The sequence below is a fragment of the Dromiciops gliroides genome, chromosome 4, assembly GCF_019393635.1.
Source record: "Dromiciops gliroides isolate mDroGli1 chromosome 4, mDroGli1.pri, whole genome shotgun sequence".
Classification (NCBI taxonomy): Eukaryota; Metazoa; Chordata; class Mammalia; order Microbiotheria; family Microbiotheriidae; genus Dromiciops; species Dromiciops gliroides.
In genome coordinates, this window is record NC_057864.1 from 416,204,132 (window position 1) to 416,225,196 (window position 21,065).

The window sequence follows — 21,065 nt, forward strand, 5'->3', positions numbered from 1 at the left end:
ACATACTATACCAGGACAAAACTACGGAAGTCACCAAAACCATAATTTTTATCTTGAACACAAACATAAGTGTTCAATATCCTTAAGACTTTCCATATAGGGGATGAAATATATACTCTCCCCAGTTATCTTAGTTCTGTATCTTAGCTCTTGTTCTCCAACTGGTCTTTCTTCCCTTGCTTTTCAGGGTCTTGCTAAGTGAAGCTGTTTTTACTGTCAGTAGTAGTGATAGGAGGCCTTTGGGGTAGGAGTGAGTGGGTGATAAAAGAAGGAAGCAGCTGAATTACTTGGTAGTAAAGCAGTTGCCCTCCCTTGGAACTAGACTACGTGTGAGATTTCTCTTTTTTTTCATGAGGTTCTTGAGTCACTAGCCGCCCCCCCCCCCATTAAAAGAAAATTATTGACATTTTGTTTTTATATCATCTCTATTTCTGTGTATTTATTCCTCATTCCCCTCTTTGAAAACCATCCCTTATAACAAAGAATTTTTTTTTTAAAGTTTGGCAAAACTATTCAACACATTGAAGAAGTCTGTTATTATCTGTAGTGTCCGTATCCATGGTCCATTGTCAACTCTGCAAATAAGGGAGATGCCATCTCACAATTGGTTCTTGGTCATTGTAATTTGACAGCATTCAGTTTTGATTGTTTTGTTGCTAACTTAATTATTGAGAACCTATGATGTTCAGAGCTTTACTTCTTCATTTTGAGTTCACCTTGATAAGTGGGGTAAATTAATTATTTTTCAAGAAGTGGAGGGTGGTCATCCCTGACAGTAACTGATGTACTGTGGTTGAAGGCTATGGAGGCAAAAGAACTCAAGCTTAGAAGAGCTGCTTCTCTCTCTGCTGTTGCAGCAAGACCTCTAGGGCTATTGCAGCCTCCTTATTAGCATTCTTGCCTGTGGAGTTGGCCATTCTTGACCCACCTCCACAAATACCTCAGCCCTTCAGATTTTCCTCGAGCCAGATTCCAGGAATAATTCTGGTTGGAGAAATAGGCCATTCTGCTCAAACAATATCAGGGTAATAGGTGGCCTCAATCCCTGTGTCTAAAAGATCAGACACTCCTTCCTACCTCAAAAATAATAAAAGTTGGCCTTGAGGGGAGTGAGCTTTGAAAAATCTCCCAGGGATCTTGAACCTGTATGTGAGGCCCTTGAATTTTTCCTCAGAACGATCTCGAATATATAGAATTGAATGGCTTTAGGCTTGTGATGCTTGTGATGTGCATCTGCCATTTACTGTTTGCTTCCATGGTTACAGGACCTTAGGCATCTCTATAAGTGAAGGAAATAGCAGGAGAAGTGGGGTACTTCCATTGTCACTTGCCTGGCAAAGACTGCTGGGATATTGAAAACCGGATTTGCCATTTGTCATTGTTAATTATTAAAGTTTGGAAGGGGAGCTTTGGGCAGTGAATAATTAAGACACTATTCTTTGGGTTTTAAGGGTTGAAACACTACTATTCTTTGGGCTTTGAGAGATGAAATTTGAAGCAACATTGTATATGTGTTTCATTAGGATTAAGATATCAGGTTGAGGGGCAGCTAGGTAGATAAAACACCAGCCCTGGATTCAGGAGGAGCTGAGTTCAAATGCGGCCTCAGACACTTGACACTTACTAGCTGTGTGACTCTGGGCAAGTCACTTAACCCTCATTGTCCCACAAACAAACAAACAAACAAACAAAAGATATCAGGATGAGAAAAAGGATAATAACCAGTTCAAAATGAAGTAAGATAGTCTTAGTTAAATTAACCAGAACTGCCTAATACCAAAAAAGATAAAGGGTTTTGGGAACAATGGGTGAGTTATCTATTGAATAGCAAGAGATAGATACCTTTTTCAAGAAGAAATAGGTTGAATAAATAACAATGGATTGTTGATTATAGTGTGATTAGATGAGAAGTGTAATGTTCCATCTTGTAGGAGACAGACTTAAGATACCCATAAAAGATGAACTCACAGTCTGGGAAAGATTTCTTATATTCTCTTTACTTTAGTGTAAGAACTCAGGAAGCAGAAGGACACTAGGAAAGTAGAATCCACTAAATTCAGTCTTAATTTATCATTTTTGACTGGTCCAGTACAGTTCATGCTTGTTCTATAAGCTTTGAATTTAGGGAGAGGGCTACAAAGGGTTTTAAGCTTCCTTCTGCTGGGGTGCTTTCAGTGGAATGGATCATCCTTTGGGGGCTCTACTCATTGCTTTTCTTTTTCTTTTTTCTTCTGCAGCTGGTCTCTGCCTATGGCGATGTCCATTATCCACCGAGGCACTGGTGTGGCCTTGAGTGCAGGTTCGTATTCGAGTCTCTGAAGATCATGACTATCCTGATGGCTCCTGCCTCTCTCTCTGTGTTTCAGTATCCTTATTCAGAGAGAATTGTGAGGCTCTTTGGCTCTCTTGTTCTGTACTTTGTCATCCTCTGGGCTTCTTACTATAACATTTGACAAGCTGCTTTGATACTTAAATATTGATGCTTTTGTGTTGTGGAATATTCTTAAGGTCAAAGAGTTTGGAATAGCAAGAGACCTTAGAACTCATCTGATGTAACCTCTGCATTTTACAGGTGAGGAAATTGAGGCCCCGAGAAATGAAGGGACTTGCCCCCAAAGTCACACAGGTCACAGTGAACGGCAGAGCTGGGATTTGACGCGCAGCCAGCACTTTGTCCTCACCTCGTGTTTTCTCACTCAAGAAAACCACCCCACAGAATTGGTGGCAGATAGAGGAGATAGGGTATCAGGCGAAGGTGCCTCCAGTCATAGAGGGATCTGGGGAACCTGAACGGTCCCCCGAGACACTCACTGATTTTCTCCATTCAGCCATGGCATTCTTAGAGCAAAGGTGACATTTTAATGTGTCTGGGAGAGGAATGGGCTTTGGCGACCGATGTAGCTGAGATGTGGTGGGGCGCCTTTGAGGAGGTCTGGCCAGATGGGCTCTCTGCAGAAAGATTTTCAGTCTGAAGACTGCTGCGGCAAAGGCCTGGCAGCTATTCAGGTTAACGTTCCAGGAGCTCCACTGACAGTACAAATGACTTTGTGACTTTGAACAGTACGCACATCTCCCTTCTTTTCCTATCGCTACATCCTTGATGTTTCTTTAGCACTTGTGGGTGTCACCTTCCTACCTTACCAAGAGGGTCGCCTTTCTGCCTCACCAAAGGGTGAGCTGCAATCTGCCCAGAAGCAGTAGCATTGCTGCACTGGAAGGAGCAGTCCCGTCAACTCCCTTAAAACAAGATGGCCTTTCTGGCTTCTTCTCTTGGGGATCCTTAGCCTGGGAGCAGAGCCCATTCCTCACCTAGTACATCAGGCATCATTATCAGCCTGAGAGGCTCCAGCTCAGCCTGCAGTGAGTAGAGCAGATGGGCGCTATAGGAGCCCTCAGGGCCCAGCATGCAGCACTTTCTCTACTGATCTCTTGATCTGGAAATCTGCTTTTTGGTGCCAGACACAGTTATTAAGGGGCTGGACAGGACTGTTTCTCATGACAGTTAGGTGAAAATGAAGGGGACTGCTTTTTTGTAGCCACTCCTCTGGCTTTCTTTTGCATCATTCAGGGTCTCTTCTGAATTGCTTCAGACTCCCTGTTTAGAATTCTTTATTGAAGTGCTGACTAACTGCTCTGGTGGTTATAGCCTGTGCCAAGGGAGTGGCTGCAAAGCCATTCAAAGAAGTGACTACTGAAGCTACCTGCTGAGGCTGACACTCTGCTAGTTGTCACATATTCCAAGTGGGCACAGTGTTTTTTGTTAGTAGTTAAGTTTGGGTTGAGGACACATTCCTAGTTCACTCGGTGTTGATAAGATGGCTGATTGCCCAAGAAGCCCTGTAGTTCTTTGTATGGAAGAGAGTACCTGGGTTTTTGATACAGTAAAAGACTTTGTATTGATATCTCTCTTCCTCTGTTCACTTGGGTCCTCGCTACCTCACTTCACTAACATTGAACTAACAGTATAAGTTTGAAGATTCAAGTACCTTAACCTGATGCCCACAGTTGCCTTTACTCTGACTAAACTAGAATCACAGACTTTATAAAGTTTGAAGCTTCCCACTAGCATGTGAATAACATTCAGTAAAATAGCATATCTGGCTTCTTTCCTGACTCTGTCTACTATGCTGAAAGTCTTCCTCCTCAAATTTCCACTGAGAACTTTGACTGGATCTCTCTCCTTATCACATTCTTTTTTGTATCTTTCTTGTTTGTGTACATGTTGTAAGCTGGGGATGGGAGAGGATATAGTACTTAATTTGTGGTGTGAGACCATAGTTCTTTGGGACCTCAGTTTACAATTCTGTATTCTGCTTGATGGTTTGGAAATCTTAGTCATTCTAGACAGTAATTAATCTACTTGTACACCTCAGAAAGTGATTGGGCTTATCTGTAAAAATCTTTTCCTGCTTCATGACTTGCCAAGTCTTGGTTTTCTACCAGCAAAATGGGATAGGCTGAAAACTTAATTTGGCATTAGAGAAGCAAAATACCTCTTGAAAATGCTTCACTTTGGGGCAGCCAGGTGGCACAGTGAATAAAGCACCGGCTCTGGATTCAGGAGGACCTGAGTTCAAATCCACCCTCAGACACTTGACACTAGCTGTGTGACCCTGGGCAAGTCACTTAACCCCAATTGCCTCACCCCCCTCCCCCCAAAAAAAGAAAATGCTTCACTTGGGAAACACAGGTGCCCTGGACCCTGGGAGTGATTGATTAGCAGAAAGATGGCTAGTGGGATTGATGGGATTGGTGTTGGCAGCACTTCAGAGGAAAGAACAGTCAGGTGTTGTGAACTCCAAGCTTTAATTGCCCTTTGAACCACTTTGCTTGTTTTGATGCTTATAGTTCTATTGGCAATAGCATTTGCAAAGGCTTGGTGGAAGTGGTCTTGGTAAAATAGTCAGAAAACTTCTGGAAATAGCTTAGGGACTTAATAACAACATCTTTTTTCGTGCTCTTTAAGTTCTGTCAATATTAGTTAACTGCATTGAAACCAGAGGGTCCTGCCAGTTCACTGAAATGGCCTTTTTCCTGTAGTGATTGTCTGGGACAGCTACAACAGCTTTATTTCCCTAATTTTAATCATTTAAACACTAAAGGAATCTCTCTAGAACATGGCAACGTAGGAGTCAGTATTCAAGTTAATGAGATCTGCCTCTTAAGTTCCCAACAGAATGAGATTGAAGAGTGATTTTCACCTGGATTTATCCATACTCTCTTTGCCCTTCTCAAGAAGAGGAAATTAGGGGGTGGCTAGGTGGTGCAGTGGATAAAAACACCAGCCCAGGATTCATGAGGACCTGAGTTCAAATGCAGCTTCAGACATTTGACACTAGCTGTGTGACCCTAGGCAAGTCACTTAACCCTCATTGTTCCGCCCAAAAAAAAGAAGAGGGAATTATGTGTTACTGTCAGTCCTTTGAAGTCAAGGTTGGACACTGAATCGATCGTAGTTTTGATGTCTTTTAGTGTTTACCTTTATATTATTCTGTTTATTATAAAAATTGTTCTTAGTTCTGCTTTGATTCTGCATCAGTTCATGCAAGTCTTCTCAATGTTCTTAGAATTCTTAATATTTATTTATTATGGTGCAGTAGTATGTCACGTTCATATGCTGAATTTTGTCTATCCATTTCCCAATTGATAAGCACCCAATTTATTTGCAGTCTTTTGTTACTACAATGAATGAAATAGTTCTTTTGGTTTTTTACTTTATTTGGTTATATGCCCAGTAGTGGCATCTTGGGATCAAAGGATCTATACAGTTTAGTAACTTTTCTAGTATAGTTTCAAATAATTTTCTAGGATTGTTGGGTTAGTTTAGAACTCCACCGACAGTATATTAGCATCCCCCTCTCTCCCCAGCCCCTCCCACATTCACCATTTTCTCTTGCCATCTATGCCAATCTGATGGGTGTGAGGTAAAAACTTAAGAGTTAAAATGTTTGAATATGTAATTTTCTTATTAGTGATTTGGCACATTTCTTCATATTGATGATTTACTTTTTTCTTTTGAGAACTACATTTTCATATCTTTTAGAGTTTATCTGTTGGGATAATCAGAAGAGTATTAAAGAAAACTTACATTTCATTTCTTTTGTAAAGGATCAAAGTCTTGCTTTGTCACCTTTGTTTGAATTAACATATTATTTTTCCTCTTCTCCCCCAGTCTCCCTCTTAAAGAACTATACGGATAAGGGCAAATAGACAGCCGAGTATTGTGATTTTGTTGTTGTAAATCATATCTCAGATAATAGAATAAATATCACAGGGAAGGGAATAGGATGGAAGGGAAACAGTTAACAATAGTAAATCCTATCTCAGCGGGAGGTGGTTGAGGCCTTGGAATCATATCTGCCTAGTAAACCCCAGATTTCCTCACATAGTTTTCTCTCGACCTCCAAATAATGGAATTAACCTTGTCAAATGGGGTGCTCTTCATTAAAGACCATCTTGATTTTGACACTCTGGACTCTAGTCATCTTTTAAAAATTTGATTAGAAAGGTGCTATGACATAAATATTCTGAAAAACTTTGAGATAGAAACTGGTTCTTCCTTCTAAGCTAAGTTGGTTCATTGGAAAGTTCTCTAGTGTCTGGGGAGGCAGAGTCTGAAGAAGTAGTTGTCTAGGTCTCAGGCATCTTGATTCAGGTCATCAGGATCGGTAACGTTGTTACTCCAGATGATACTAAGGTGAGATAGCCAGATTGCTTTTTGGGCTCTGAGCTCCTTAAGAGTATCTATTATTGGGGGCAGCTAGGTTGGCGCAATGGATGGAGCACCAGCCCTGGAGTCAGGAGTACCTGAGTTCAAATCTGGCCTCAGACACTTAACACTTACTTTACTAGCTGTGTGACCCTGGACAAGTCACTTAACCCCAATTGCCTCACTTAAAAAAAAAAAAGAGTATCTATTATTGGGACTCCACAAGTGTTGACTTTAAGTTGCCATCCAGGATATAGGTAACCACTAGAGCTACACTCAAATCTAGGAAATGCTTTCCCTAGGTAGGTAGGTCTGGGACACTAGTGTTTAGGTCTCAGACTCTTTAACTTGGCAGCAGCTCTGCAAAAATCCATAGAGAGTCTTGTGGTCAAACAGATCCCATTTTTATCTTTGGACGTCTCTTCCTCCATAATTGTATCTATCACTTTCACCTCTTGGACAGCCCAGATCAAAATGGCTTTGTATCTGAGGGCAAAATACCAAAAAGCTTTTAAAAAATGGCTGCTAAGTCACTCCTTTCAAATAATTATAGTTGAGGGTTTTTTTGTTTGTTTGTTTTTTTGTGTGAGGCAATTGGGTTTAAGTGACTTGCCCAGAGTCACACAGCTAGTAAGTGTTAAGTGTCTGAGGCCAGATTTCAACTCAGGTCCTCCTGAATCCAGGGCTGGTGCTCTATCCACTGCGCCACCTAGCCACCCCTAGTTGGTTTTTTTAAATAGCTAGCTCCAGAAAGTTGAAGAGCTCCCTGGGGAAGACTATTGTTCTACTCTCAAAGGTTAGGAAGCTAAGGCACAGAGAAGGTCCTAGTAGAGCTGGAGCTAGGATTAAGATGGCCTTGGCTCTGTTAGAGACTTAATATTTGCCTTTTATCTGATTTCCCAAGTAAGAAATGCTATTACTTAACACTTTATGCTGTCTTTGGCAGCCTCCCTGAGAAAAATACAGACTTAAGGAAGAATTGTATAGGGGTGAGGAATGAAGAATGTGAGATGGGTTTAAGATGGAATGGGGCATGGGAATTAGGGGTTGGGATATCTTCTGTTGTTGTTTCTCATCTTAGAACTTAGATATGTAGAATTGGCAGAGGGTAATAGCTTGGTCCTTCTGCATCAAAGCCTGGGCAGGTATTTGGTTTCTTTAACTCTTACTTCAGTTTCTTATGTCAAAAGTAGAGTTGACTTGCCTTTGAATCTCAGGCATGTAGAAGGCACTCAAAAAGATATAATTATGCCTATCTGTCAGTCTCTCTCTGTTTTATGTGTGTATATATGTATCTCAAATATTAATACTGCATCCACGCACAAGGACAGGTTATAGGATATCTGCTGTTCATTTCTTTTTTTTTTTTTTATAATGCTTTTTTGGGGCAGCTAAGTAGCACAGTGGATAAAGCACCGGCCCTGGATTCAGGAAAACCTGAGTTCAAATCCGGCCTCCAGACCCTTGACACTTATGAGCTGTGTGACCCTGGGCAAGTCACTTAACCCTCATTGCCCTGCAAAATAAATAAATAAATATAATGCTTTGGGGGTGTGTGGCAATGGGGGGGTTAAGTGACTTGCCCAGGGTCACACAGCTAGTAAGTGTCAAGGGTCTGAGGTCGGATTTGAACTCAGGTTCTCCTGAATCCAGGGCCGGTGCTTTATCCACTGTGCCACCTAGCTGCCCCCCTGTTCATTTCTTATTGAAAACCATAGACATTTCATGTGTCATTGAAAAGTTCATTTGATATTGAAAGGAAGTATTGTTCTTATGGAATTCTTGTAAGAGAATTGCTCTTGTATCCAGCCTGGTGGTCTCTGACACAGACTTGGGTAGCCCACTTCAGACTCCAGCCTTCTTCTGTGCAGAGGCACAGTCAGTTTGATTAGTTTAAGGCCAGGTTCATATGGTCTGAATGGGTTTGTTGGGCAGTTGTGTGGCTAAGTTCTTATAGATTTTCTGAAGGCCCTTGCAAGACTTAGTCTTTTAAATGTGTTTTTACTTCATTGTTGACACAATTTTTTTCCATGCTTGTAAGTAAATACCATTAGGGCAAAGCTGGCCAAGCAGCTGAGTGAAATCTTGGTGAAAAACCTAAGCCAGTGGAGGTTGATGGTAGGAGTGGATGTGTGGGTAGGATTCCTGGATCACATTTCCTGCCTTAACTAAATTGAATATTTGAATGTTTAAGGTACAGCAGCAGCATGATATATATATGGCAGGCGGTTGTAAAACTAGTTTATCTATATAATAGTGCAGTTTTCTTTTGGATTGTGTAATGGTTGTAGGTACCAGAGTATCTTTTTATTTATCTTTGTATTTTTCCAGATTTCTGGTGCAATGCCTTACACATAATTTGCAAGATATAACTGTTGAATCAGTGGTGACTATCAGTGCTGTGATTCCATTTACTTGGCGTTTAGGGATTTCCCTATCCTAGTGCTTCCATTAACACGAAAATAACTCTCTTGTGGACATGTGTCTGAGATTTCTAGAAGGGAAGAGAATGAGTTATGTGCACTGGATGAGGATAGTGGCACTGGAATAGAAAATCTTTCCTTTTTTATAGAGTGGAAAATGAAATATTTTTTTCACTTGTCCTCAGATTGTGCCAAATCAGGATGTCTTGAATTATTCCTAGATTGTTTAGGATGGCTGCTAATGGGAGTTTCTGGAATGTTGGAGAGAACCAGAAAGAATGACGACTTTCCAGGCTAGTATCCTGGAGTGAGGGTCTGTGAAATTTTTGACAGGATAAAATGGTACATAATAGGCATATGACATTGATAGTTATGCAGACATAGAAAAAGAAATTGTCCTTGGGCTAGTCTTAGAAAATTTCTTTGAAGAAGAGGTCCCTCTCCCCTTTTCAAGGCATGACTGATGTATTTTTCTTAAATTCCTAAGAGGCATTGTGGCATGGTGGCTAGAGTGCTAGCCTTGGAATCAGGGAGACCTGAATTTAAGTCCCATCCATGAAACGTGCTGCTTATTTGACCCTGGAGGGTCCCTTAGTGTCTCAGTGCTCAAGGAAGCCCTTTAGGGTTAGAAGTTGCACAGAAGCTGCTAATCTGCATTAGGAGAGGGGAGTTTCCTCATTTGGGAGTTCCCTGTGTCATTGAAATCACAGTTTTCATCTTTATCCTTTTTTTTTCTTTTTTTGCCTCTTATCGAATCCTTTTCCCTTAGATCTTTCTGCCCAATTTCTACTCACACTTCCCCAGACTCCCTTGAAATGCATCAGTTATATGATAGAGATAAGGGCTTGACACTACATTTATTGGTCATCCTATCCATGTTCCATCCAGGAAGGTTGAACTCAAACAGCTGGGTATTCTTAAAATCTTCAGAGAAAAGATTCAGTGCCTGTTTGGAAGTATGTCACAGCTTTCCTAGAAGGTCTCATGTCTAGTTTATCCCATCTCTGCCTTGATTCTGGTTCTTTTCTCTTGTCTTCAGTGGGTATGCTTTATAGCACAGTTAGGCACTGTACTTTATACCTTCAGGGTAACAAGTCTTATTTCTTTCCTTGGGTGGGTTATAAAGTAAATGTAGACCCTCTCAAGATACAGACCTTGTATTCAACAAACATTCTTAAGTACTCTGTGCTATGCATTAGGAATACAAAGTGAAAAAAAATAGGCCACCCCTTTGAGCAATCTAAATTCTTCTGTGCAGATAGAACATGTCTACAAATAAATAATGGTAATTTAAGGAGGAAGAGAGCACTAACAGTTTGGATGGGGAGGGAAAGATGAGAAGTCTCCCAGAGAAGATGGCACCTGAGCTGAGCCTTGAAGGAAGATCCAGATTCTGAAAGTTAGAGATGAAGTAGTTATGCTCCACAATCAATATTTGAGGAATCCAGTTGAAGTTGTATTGGGTGTAACTGGCAAGAAATGATGGGTTGCTTGGCTTTCTCCCCAGGAGTATCCCTTTTTGGATTGGCAGCCCTGTTGCTCCCTGGGAATTTTGAGTCCCACTTGGAACTTGTAAAGTCCTTGGGCCTGGGACCAACTCTGATCTACATGGCCAAGTTTGCTCTTACCTTCCCGCTTACGTACCACACCTGGAATGGAATCCGACACTTGGTAAGTTTGGTTGGTCTCAGAGTCTGGAGAGGTGGAGAAACAAAATGCTGTCTACTTTAGGAGTAGCCTTAGAATTAATCTGGTCCATCCTCCTCAAAGGAGTAAATGGAGGCACAGAGAGTTTAAGTGCCCTGTTCAAGGTCATGTAGCTGATAAGTAGAAGAACCTGAGATTTGGGCCCAGTCTTCTGACTTCAATTCCAGCATTGTTTCTGCTGTGTTGTATTACGAAAAGCCTAGACTTGAGTGTGAGTGTCAGAGTTGTTCTGGGCTGCACCAGACACTTTAGATTTTAACAAGCCTATAATCATTTGACATTTTGAGAATAGTTGCCAGTTAGCCCAGGGACAATTGAGAACTAGTGTCTTCAGTCTTGCTTATGGCAAGATTGAAGCCCAACTTCTGTCACAGTTGCTGCTGAGTGGAACATTCTTGCTATCTTCTCAAGTAGTTCACCTATTAGTTTTTACTCTGTTGAAATCTTAAATCTTCTTTTTCCCTTATTAAGACAAATGTAACTCCCATTGTTTGTTTCTTTTTGTTTTGTTTTGTTTTGTTTTGGTTTGGTTTTTTGGTGAGGCAGTTGGGGTTAAGTGACTTGCCCAGGGTCACACACACTTACGTGTTAATCGTCTGAGGCAGGATTTGAACTCAGGTCCTCCTGACTCCAGGGCCGGTGCTCTATCCACTGCTCCACCTAGCTGCCCCAACTCCCATCGTTTCTTACTGTATATTCGTTGCTCTCTGTAAGACTGATTTTGTCTTGGTTTGTCCTCAGGAAACTACCACAGCAGAAGCCTAAAGACAGATATTTTCTCCTAAGATTTCAGTCAGCCCAGAGGGGAGTTTTTTGTAGAATCAGAGAAGTGAGAGTCTAAAAGAGCTCTTGTCAGGTTGTGTCCATCAGCCTCTCCTGGAGCTCTGCTTAGCTTGATTTGAAATGGTTTCCACTTCCCCTGGGGAGACCATTTCTACTAATGACATGTTTTCCCACTGGGCCAGCTTTCTAACCACACTCCGCTGACCAGCCTTCTCTCCACATAGCCTAGAGGCCAGGGCTTGCAGATTTCTTTCTTTGGTCCTAATATGTGAGGGCTAAAGGTAGCCCAAGGCTCAGTTTTTGTCCTTGTTCCTGGCTTGTGAAAACCTCTATTAAGAGAGGTCAGGAGCCTGAGGGCTTTGCTTAAGCCTTTAAAAATCTACTTTTATTCTTGCTTTTGTCAGGTCCTAAACTCTGAGGTCAGGACTGGATTTTTCTTTGCTGCCTCACAGCCCCACAGGCATTGTGCTCTGCACAGGGGAATGCAGGCCTTCTGCCCTCTTCTTGGCTCCTTTATCTGAGCTCGATCCAGCTTTTCTCTCTTGAATGGTCCATAGTCATTTAGTGAGGATGGGGCCTACCTCCCTTGGAGAACATGTCCTATCCATGTCCTCTGGGGCTTCTCAGTCACTAATCTGTACTTATTTTCATGTAAATGAGTGGTCCTAATGTGTTCGGGCACTGAGTTGTTCAGCTTGGAACTACAGATCCCTAAAGTTGGCCCCTCTCGGTTTTGCGGGTGGCTTGCTAAAGGATGGGTAGGTTTCCAGTCATTCTAGAGGACGAGAAATGAGCTCTGCTATTTGTCTGGGTTTATGTCATCATATGGGAACGTATGGTGTGTTAAGAGAAGACTAGCACCTCTTGTGTTCAGGCTTATGAAGCCCTTTTCAGGGCTGCTCGTCCACCTTTTCTGTGTCCACCTAATTCACCCAATTTTCATCTGTGGTTCCAAGAAGCTGTAGTATGTTCGGTGGCCACACCCCAGTGAAACCATCTCAGCAGATGGGCAGAACTAGGTTGAGGATAACCCTTAAGTGAGTTAGAGGGATGTCTACTCCAAGTGTGTGAAGACTTCCCAGGCAGAGTGGGCAGACGAGAACAATTTATTCCATTGGCCATGAAGGCAGCTGAAGCAGGGGCAGTGGAACACTTGGAGCTTGGTCAGACATTGAAGATGCCACAGTTATCCAGTGCGTCCTGGGACATTACCATTCGTCCTAACTTTTGTCTTGCCACTGGAAAAGAGTGAGGCTGATGACTGTGCAACTCCGCCTCACTTAAATCCAATTCACTCAAGAGTCAAGACATCACCCAGTGATGTCAATAGTCCTCTTTGAAAATGAAGGACAAAGAACAATATGGTTAGGACCCTACTTGTCTAAGGTTTCCATTTGGCTTCTATTTGCTTAGCTTGGCTAGTATTTTATTACACAAGTCACTATTTCTAGCTGATATTTTGATGATGTGGTCAGTTTTCAAAATTTTGATTTTGCTAACCCTCCTGATTGCTTGCTCTCTCTTTTTTGTCTTTTTCTTTATAGATGTGGGACCTAGGGAAGGGCCTGAAGATTCCTCAGCTCTACCAGTCTGGAGTAGTTGTCTTGGTTCTCACCGTGTTGTCCTCTGTGGGACTAGCAGCCATGTGAGGGGATCATATATCTCCCATCTCCTCTGATGAAGTATCCATTTTGCCTTCTCCCTTTCCTTCAGCCACCCTTTCCTTCAGACCAGGGCAGAGTCTTTCTGCTTTGCTTAGATCTCAATATGTCTGAAGAACTTGTTAGAGTCTGGGTCATGAGTATTGGAGTTGTGGGAGAAGTTCCGACATTCTCCTCCGTAAAGAAGCTGCATGATAAGACTCCCAAACTCTTCCTCTTCTCCTGTCTCTGCCCTCCCACCCCCTCCAACTACCTTTCTTGCTGTGGGTTTGCCCTCTTTCCTCAGGCCTCCTCCGTCCCTCTCCACATCGGACTTTGACTTGTGCTAAGGGTCAGCTGTTGGCTGCCCCATCCTGAGGCAGTAGAAACAATGCCAGCTCTGTGGCCTCTGCCTTAGGGTTGGGGAGAAAGGCTTTGAGTGCCAGTGACCGTGGGCTGCTGGCTTAAAGGACAAGGCTATCCATTGGAAATGACCCAGAGTCCTAAACCACCCACACTTCAAGAGAAAAAGGAACCAGCCTATCTGGGTGGGTGCAGGGAGAGAAGGAAGGAGGGTGAGTTGGCTCCCTGGAGGCTGCAGATGCTTTGTGGGGAGAGGGCAGACAGCTCTCCTGGCCCAGGAAAGGATTCAGAAGATTCTCAGTCAACACATTGAAAGTTCTCTCTTTTCCTGGCACTTTGAGAAAAACAAACCTCTTAATTTCATATTTTCCAATAAAAATTCATGTGACATCTTTTTCTCTAATTAAATTAAAATCACCAACCCTGTCTATTTTTCTCCTTGAGATCTAGAGATAAGGAATAAGGACTGGGGAGGTGCCAACTGTCTCCATCTTCCAGCCGGGAAAGCATTTGTTCTGTAAAGAGTTTCACATTAAATGAAAAAAGGTACAGCATGATATTATATCTCATGCAGCTCCAAGTATTGAAGGGGGAGGGGAAAGAATCCTGGTTTGCTACAAGCCTCCAAACTCTATGGCAGACTGACTGTATGTTACCCCTTGTTAAGAAAAGGTCCAGAGAAGTGGACAGGGGCCTGAGGGAAGTGGAGAGCTGAGAGCACAGAACACAGACTTTTGGGAGAAGAGAGGAGAAACTGAAGCTCTAGATGGGGAATTAAAATTTAATGGGGAGATAATATTCACCATATATATCTGGAAGGTTCCTGTAGCCCTGGTTCCCTGAATTTTAAATATATTTTTATTATTTCATTAATTTTTTATGATTTTTAGCAATCAGTTTTTAAATTTTGAGTTCCAGATTCTCTCCCTCCCTCCTGTCTCCCCCCATCTTGTGAAGGCAATTTGATAGCAATTATACATGTGAAGTCAAGCAAAACATTTCCATATTAGCCATACTGCAAAAGAAAACACAAATAAAAAATTTAAAATGAAAAAAGGTATGCTTCAATCTGTATTCAGAGTTCATCAATTCTCTTTCTGGCACTGGATAGCATTTTTCATTATGGATCCTTTGGCACTGTCTTGATCAGAGTAGCTAAGTTTTACACTGTTAATCATCCTTCCAGTATTGCTGTTACTATGTAGGATACTATGTAGGTTCTTCTCGCTTCACTTTGAATCAGTTCATTTAAGTATTCCCAAGTTTTTCTGAAACCATCCTACTTAACATTTTTTACACCACAATAGTATTCCATCACAGCCATATACCACAACTTGTTCGGCCATTCCCCAGTTGATGGGCATCCCCTCCATTTCCAGTTCTTTGCTACCACAGAAAGAGCTGCTGTAAATATTTTTGTATCGATAGGTCCTTTTCCCTTTTGTTTGATATCTTTAATTCCCTGTATTTTGAGAAAACTTTTTCTGATGACCACTAATTGCTCATGGGTGAGCTTTAGAAATATTCTATTTTTGATGCCTTGCCAGAGGAGATTGGAGCTAGTAGCCAGATAAAACATAGGGGTGAGGTGGATTATAAATGATACAATCTACCTCACTCCTATGTGTGTGGCACCTAGTGTTTCATGTTTATTGAATTGATTCTGAGATATCAGTGGAGTTATGTTCCCTCAGCAGTTTTAGTCTCAACTCTTTATGGTATCTACTCCTGAAAGTCTGTCCTGAACCATTCTAGTCAGGACCTTATGAGCTACTTTATCTTACTTATTAGCCAAACTATTACTGCAGAATGGGGAAGACACTTTTATCTTTTCCTCTAGCCTGAGTTATCAACTAGTGCCTTGGCTCTTGTGGATTATAACTTTCCATTTGAGATGTCTCCAAAGAAATTATGAAAAAGCAATATTCTGGCCACATGGTGAATGTAAGGACATACCTTATATGGTAGCCATATAAAAAGAAAAAAACCCTTTTCACATTGATGAATCTCCAGTGATGAATTTATGAGAACCCATGGCTAGATTACAGTCTATTGTTAGAAGGAATGCCCACACTGATTGAGATCAGATTCATTGCATTATTTTACTAGGAAGTGTGGGTTGAGTGATTGTTACTTTGTTATTCTGTTACCTCTCCTTTTACATACCATTTTCCTAAGCACTCAGTATTTGTATTATTTTATACTGACAAGTATTACTGTTCTTTTCCTGTATGTGTCCTATCTATACCCTTAGATTAGCAGTTCTTTAAGAACAAAGTGTTCTTTCTTACCATCTTCCTCCATGATTTAGTTACAAAGGCACATCACGAATACTTTTATGGTATTAAATCACTTCTTGACCTGAAGCCACGTCTGGCTGTGAAATTTGCCCTCTCAGTCCTCAGAACCGTGTCTAAAGTCAGTATGGATAAATGATTTGACCAAAAACTTTGATGTTTGCGGGGAGGCGGTGGTTTGTTGGTTTTTTTAATTCTTGAGCACCTGGAATTGTCTTTCCCTCTGGAATCCTGTGGTTCCCTAGGCTGGCCCAGTTAAAGCTAGAACCCTATGCTCCTGAGACTCCTTCCTTCCTCCCACCTGTATTAGGAATGGCAAATAAAGGATGGGAAGACCCAGATCAGAAGAACATTTCACATTTTATTTTTAAAATTTTATCTTACCCATACCCCATATAAACCTGTTTAACATTCCTGAAGTAGAATTAGGTTCATTCCATCATCTTCTTGGGACTTAATGGGGCTAGTTCCCCTGTCTCCTGCTGGGGTTCCTCACCATCATTTTCCATATTCCTCTCTTGGATTTCCTGGCCCTCGGGCTCCTTAGGACCACGGCAGGCCTCTGGAGTCATGGGACTGTTGGGCGCAGATTTTGAAGGGCTGGAGCTGGAGCAAGAGCAGGAGCAGGAGCAGGAGCGGATTAGATTTTGGGGTGGAGGTGGGGCTGGGGAGGCAGCAGGGAGGCCTCTTGAAGGTGGGGAATCCTCGGCTGGAGCAGGATGTGGAACCTCTTGTACGGCCTTTGGAGTAGCAGTCTTCTTCGGGGGCTTTAGGCTGCTGTCATTTTCACGTGGTCTTGGCTCTTGGGGCTGTGGGATTACAACAGCACGGTGGATCAGACTCATCCTCTTGCCTGTTATGGTCCTTTGTGACCCACCCTCCTTTGAGATTAGACCATGGCCTGTTACGGATTCCGCCACCCTGTTTCAGCCTCCCAAACCCAACAACTATCTATCGGGCATTTCTGCCTAAAAGGAATGACGTCTCAAACTCAAGCTATCCAGTATCAAAATCATCTAAATTCCCAAGTTTATTACTGTCTTCCATATTTGGATGAACAGTATGAGCATCTCACCTTGGCTATGAGTCAGTATTAAGATCTGAATTGAATCTTAGACATCATCTAGTTATCCCCCCCCTTCATTTTACGAGTGGAGAAACTGAGGTCCAGAGAAACCAGGTACATTGCCCAAGGTTAGCAAGCAGTAAATGGCAGAATCAGGACTTGGACTCAGGTCTTCCAAGGTTTGAGTCTGCTCTCTATCCCTCACATCCTTCATTTCTATGCTCACTCTATTTTGGGACTTCATTTAAAGGTTACAGAGCTTAATAAGTGGCAGAATCAGGACTTGGACTCGGGTTTTCTGCTTCCATAATATCTTTCATTTTCACAATCACTATTTTGGGACCTCAGAATCTCTTGCAATAGCCTCCTTTCCTACTTGTTTTTCCTTAATCCTTAACATGGTTGCTAGATTCATCTTTCTAATGCATAGCTTCAATAATACCGCCTTTCTCGAAAATCTTCAGTGACAGCAAAAAAGCCAAATTGCTTATTTTGGCATTCACTGACCTTCACAACCAAATCTAACCTTTCTAGTCTTTTTTCTTTCACATTATCCCCTTTTCATATACCCAAGTCAAATTGGACTACTTAAGTTTCCTGAAACATAATCCTTGGACTGGAGCCCTCCTGCTGTATCTACTCAAATATCTGTTCTTCAGTGTCCAACTCACTGCTCATAAAGCTCTTTTCTCAGAGGACTGCTCTCTATTGTGCACTCAGCACTTTTTATCTCACACATTTATCTTATTACACTTTGTATATTACAATTATTGTGCATGTCTCATCTACCCTACTAAGCTAAGCTTCCGCAAGGCAGGAATCCAGCCTTTATGCCTTTATTGATTGATATCTCAGTGCCTAGGACACAGTGACAATCAGCTTTGCTCAACTGAATTTGGAGCTGGGCAAGAAAGAGATGGATAGGACCAGGACAGGATGAAGCAGAGTTGTCTAAAGGCTCCCCCTGCTGGGCCCAAGGATGTAAAAGAAAGGATGGATCAAGAAAGAATCAGGATATAAGTACATGGCCCCGGATTTCTGGACGTAGTCCATTGGAGGCATTGAGCAGATCGGGGTTTTTCTGCACCCAGTTTATTAGTCGGTTGGCAGCAGCAGTGGAACGGGAAGTCAAGGTTACTCGAGCTGGTGGTATCTGTAGAGGCATTTGCCAGGTACCCATGAATGTGCCCCAGGGACTGGTCTGCAAGGAAAAGAACAAGGTTAGCCATTTACGGACACCCAAGAGCTTTCTTCTGATTCCCTCAACCTCCCACCTCACCTCCTTAATATCTTTCTTTTTCTTTTCTTTTTTTTTTTTTTTTTTAGTGAGGCAATTGGGGTTAAGTGACTTGCCCAGGGTCACACAGCTAGTAAGTGTTAAGTGTCTGAGGCTGGACTTAAACTCAGGTCCTCCTGACTCCAGGGCCAGTGCTCTATCCACTGCGCCACCTAGCTGCCCCACCTCCTTAATCTCTTAGCACCAGGTTAGTGATTACAGAAGACTGATGAAACATTGCTGCCTACCTCCTGACAGGGAATGGATGATGCAGAATGAGGCATTTTTTTTGACATAGCCTATGTAAGAATTTGTTCTGTTTGACAGTGCATATTTGTTACAGGGATTTTTCTTTTTACTTTCTTCCAATTTGGGGGTGGGGGGAGGGGGCAGTGAGGTTGGATGGAGAGAAATCATAAAAAAAATTAAGTTAAACTTTTAAAGGAAAAAGAAACTTTCATTTCACCCTAGGTTGGACACCTAATTTACTCTTTACACAATACATACATACGCAATACATACACATTTAGTGTATATGTGATCTGGTGATCCCTAGTTCCTGCCTCCCTTTTGTGTCTAGTGGCTTGTTTAAATTCTCAGTGATTCAACATATTAGAACTCCCCACCACACCCTAAATTAGTATCTTCCTTAAATTCTACAGGGGTCACTTGGGTGGTAGGTAGCCAGATTATCCTTAGATTGTTTTGTTGGAGTAATTCATTAAGGAGGTGAGGAGGACTCATTTTACTGTGTAGTTTAGACTAGACCCCAATCCTTGGGGTAGTAAGTTGGGGAGGGTGGAAGGCTATTCCTCAGGAATAAGGTATCTTACCTTGGAACGGGGAACTGAGGGTAGCAGATGACCACGATCATTAGCGATGATCTGAGTATAGCCATCATGGGCTTCAGGGTGCTAGAGAAAAGGCCAGGGAGTTATGATAGTCAAAGAAGTAGAAAGTGGAAGAAATGAAAACTGGTTAGAAGAGTTCACAAGAATTAAAGGTGGAGAAGAAGAGACATGAGAAAGGGTGAAGGATCCCTTGGGAAAGGGAATGAAGTGATGAGGAGAGGTATAAATTCATGCACTGGGGAAGAAATGAGGAGGGAGAGAAGAGGAAGAAGAGGTACCTTTTTGGAGTCTTTGGCTATGCCCCAGTTCTGAAGATAGCTGGAGGCGAAGGCATTTTCAAACTATGGAAAAATGTAAGACGAGGACTTTTGAATTTATTATATCCCTAGCACTTAGTATAATGTCAGGCAGACAGGTACTTTGTAAATGTTTGTTGATTGATTTTGTTATTGTACCCCATATCCAGAAACCGCAGATCCAGAAAACACAGGGTATAGATACCACTCTGAGGCAAAAAGCCTCACTGGAACCCCCAAATCCTAGGCATATAACAGGCATAGAATCTTTAAAATTTAGAGGTGAGGGGGCAGCTAGGTGGCGCAGTGGATGGAGCACTAGCCCTGGATTCAGGAGGACCTGAGTTCAAATCCGGCCACAGACACTTAACACTTACTAGCTGTGTGACCCTGGGCAGGTCACTTAACCCCAATTGCCTCACCAAAAAAAAATTAAAAATTAAAATTTAGAGGTGAGATAACCTAATTCCTTCATTTTGTACCTGAGTAGTAAACTGAGGCATAAAACAAATGGTGTGCCCCAGATCACAGTAATAGAGCTGGGAGTAGAGCCCAGGCCTCTAAACTCCTAGTAAAGTTCCCTCCCCCACTTACACTACAGAGAGAAGCCCCTGTGCCTGTGGTGTAAGTCTAATCCTACATGCTCAGCCCTGAGGCCTCCGTCCTAGAGAGCTGAGACACTTTCCCAACTTGCCACTTCCCAACTTCCCAAACACTTACTGGGGAGGGAGCAGCCAGATGTCCCATGGGGCAGGGTTTCTGCAGACTTGTGAGTCCATTTGTTTATCTTTGGGGATATAGTAAAGCCTTGGAGGAGGATCAGATTCATATTGAGTTATAAAGAGGCAGAGGGAAGTAATAAAAGGGAAAAGGTTACCTGATTAGCACTGTAGTTAGAAGCCATGATCCCACAGTTGCTACTGTTTACATCTGTTACCTAGCAACCGCAGGGAAGGCAGGCCTTCGGTTATCACCAACCTTACCTCCCACCTCACTGTCCAATCCCTTCCCTACCCATCCCCCCTTTCTATTCCCCCCACTCACCCCCCTTCCCAGGAGTTAGAGAGACTCAGACTTATTAAACAAGGGGCACAGAGTAATTGATAAGACCTTAAGCAGGAACATAAGGTAAACACAAACCCTTTCTTGGCTGTCAATCTGCCTTGCTCTTTCTAAACCAGTTGTTTTTGTCTGTGTTTTTTCTCTAGTGCCACATTCTTCACATGATAAGCCTTAATTGGGTCTCTCACCAAATTTTCTATACTTTTGCTTTTCCTTCTACTCTCTTGCTGTTTTATGCTCATAATCTTCTTAAATAATATGACCCTGAGGCAGCTAGGTGGCGCAGTGGATAGAGCACTGGCCCTGGATTCAGGAGGACCTGAGTTCAAATCCAGCCTCAGACACTTAACACTTACTAGCTGTGTGACCCTGGACAAGTCACTTAACCCCAATTGCCTCACTAAATATATATATATATATCTATATCTATCTATCTATCTATCTATCTATCTATCTATCTATCTATCTATATATATATATCCCTTATGCCAGCCTAGTAACCAAGATCCATGACTTCCAGGCACTTCAGAGTGAGGCTGTCTTCTCTGTCCTACCTATTGAAATCCATCAAGTGGCTAGACTCTAAAGGTCT

At 42.2% G+C, this 21,065-nt stretch overlaps 2 protein-coding genes across 3 annotated transcripts in view; one reads left to right on the forward strand and one right to left on the reverse strand.

Moving 5' to 3' along the window:
* Positions 1–14,681, forward strand: part of SDHC (succinate dehydrogenase complex subunit C) — a 42,000-nt gene extending 27,319 nt beyond the window's left edge. Inside the window, exons 4-6 of the mRNA XM_044001639.1 lie at positions 2,238–2,299; positions 10,640–10,803; positions 13,167–14,681. Of these exons, the coding sequence (XP_043857574.1) occupies positions 2,238–2,299; positions 10,640–10,803; positions 13,167–13,271 (331 nt within the window). The 3' untranslated portion in view covers positions 13,272–14,681. The remainder of the gene's footprint in view (positions 1–2,237; positions 2,300–10,639; positions 10,804–13,166) is intronic.
* Positions 14,682–15,839: 1,158 nt separating this feature from the next.
* On the reverse strand, positions 15,840–20,334 carry CFAP126 (cilia and flagella associated protein 126). 2 transcript variants are annotated; one of them, XM_044001637.1, is made up of 5 exons: positions 20,289–20,334; positions 19,394–19,456; positions 19,098–19,178; positions 18,013–18,189; positions 15,840–16,731 (listed from the first exon to the last, which is right to left on the reverse strand). In XM_044001637.1, the coding sequence occupies exons 1-5, from the start codon at positions 20,313–20,315 to the stop codon at positions 16,354–16,356; spliced, it is 726 nt and encodes a 241-aa protein (XP_043857572.1). In that variant the 5' UTR covers positions 20,316–20,334; the 3' UTR covers positions 15,840–16,353. The 2 variants fall into 2 exon arrangements, with proteins under 2 accessions (XP_043857572.1, XP_043857573.1); XM_044001638.1 differs by lacking the exon at positions 20,289–20,334 and adding an exon at positions 20,132–20,217.
* Positions 20,335–21,065: the final 731 nt, after the last annotated feature.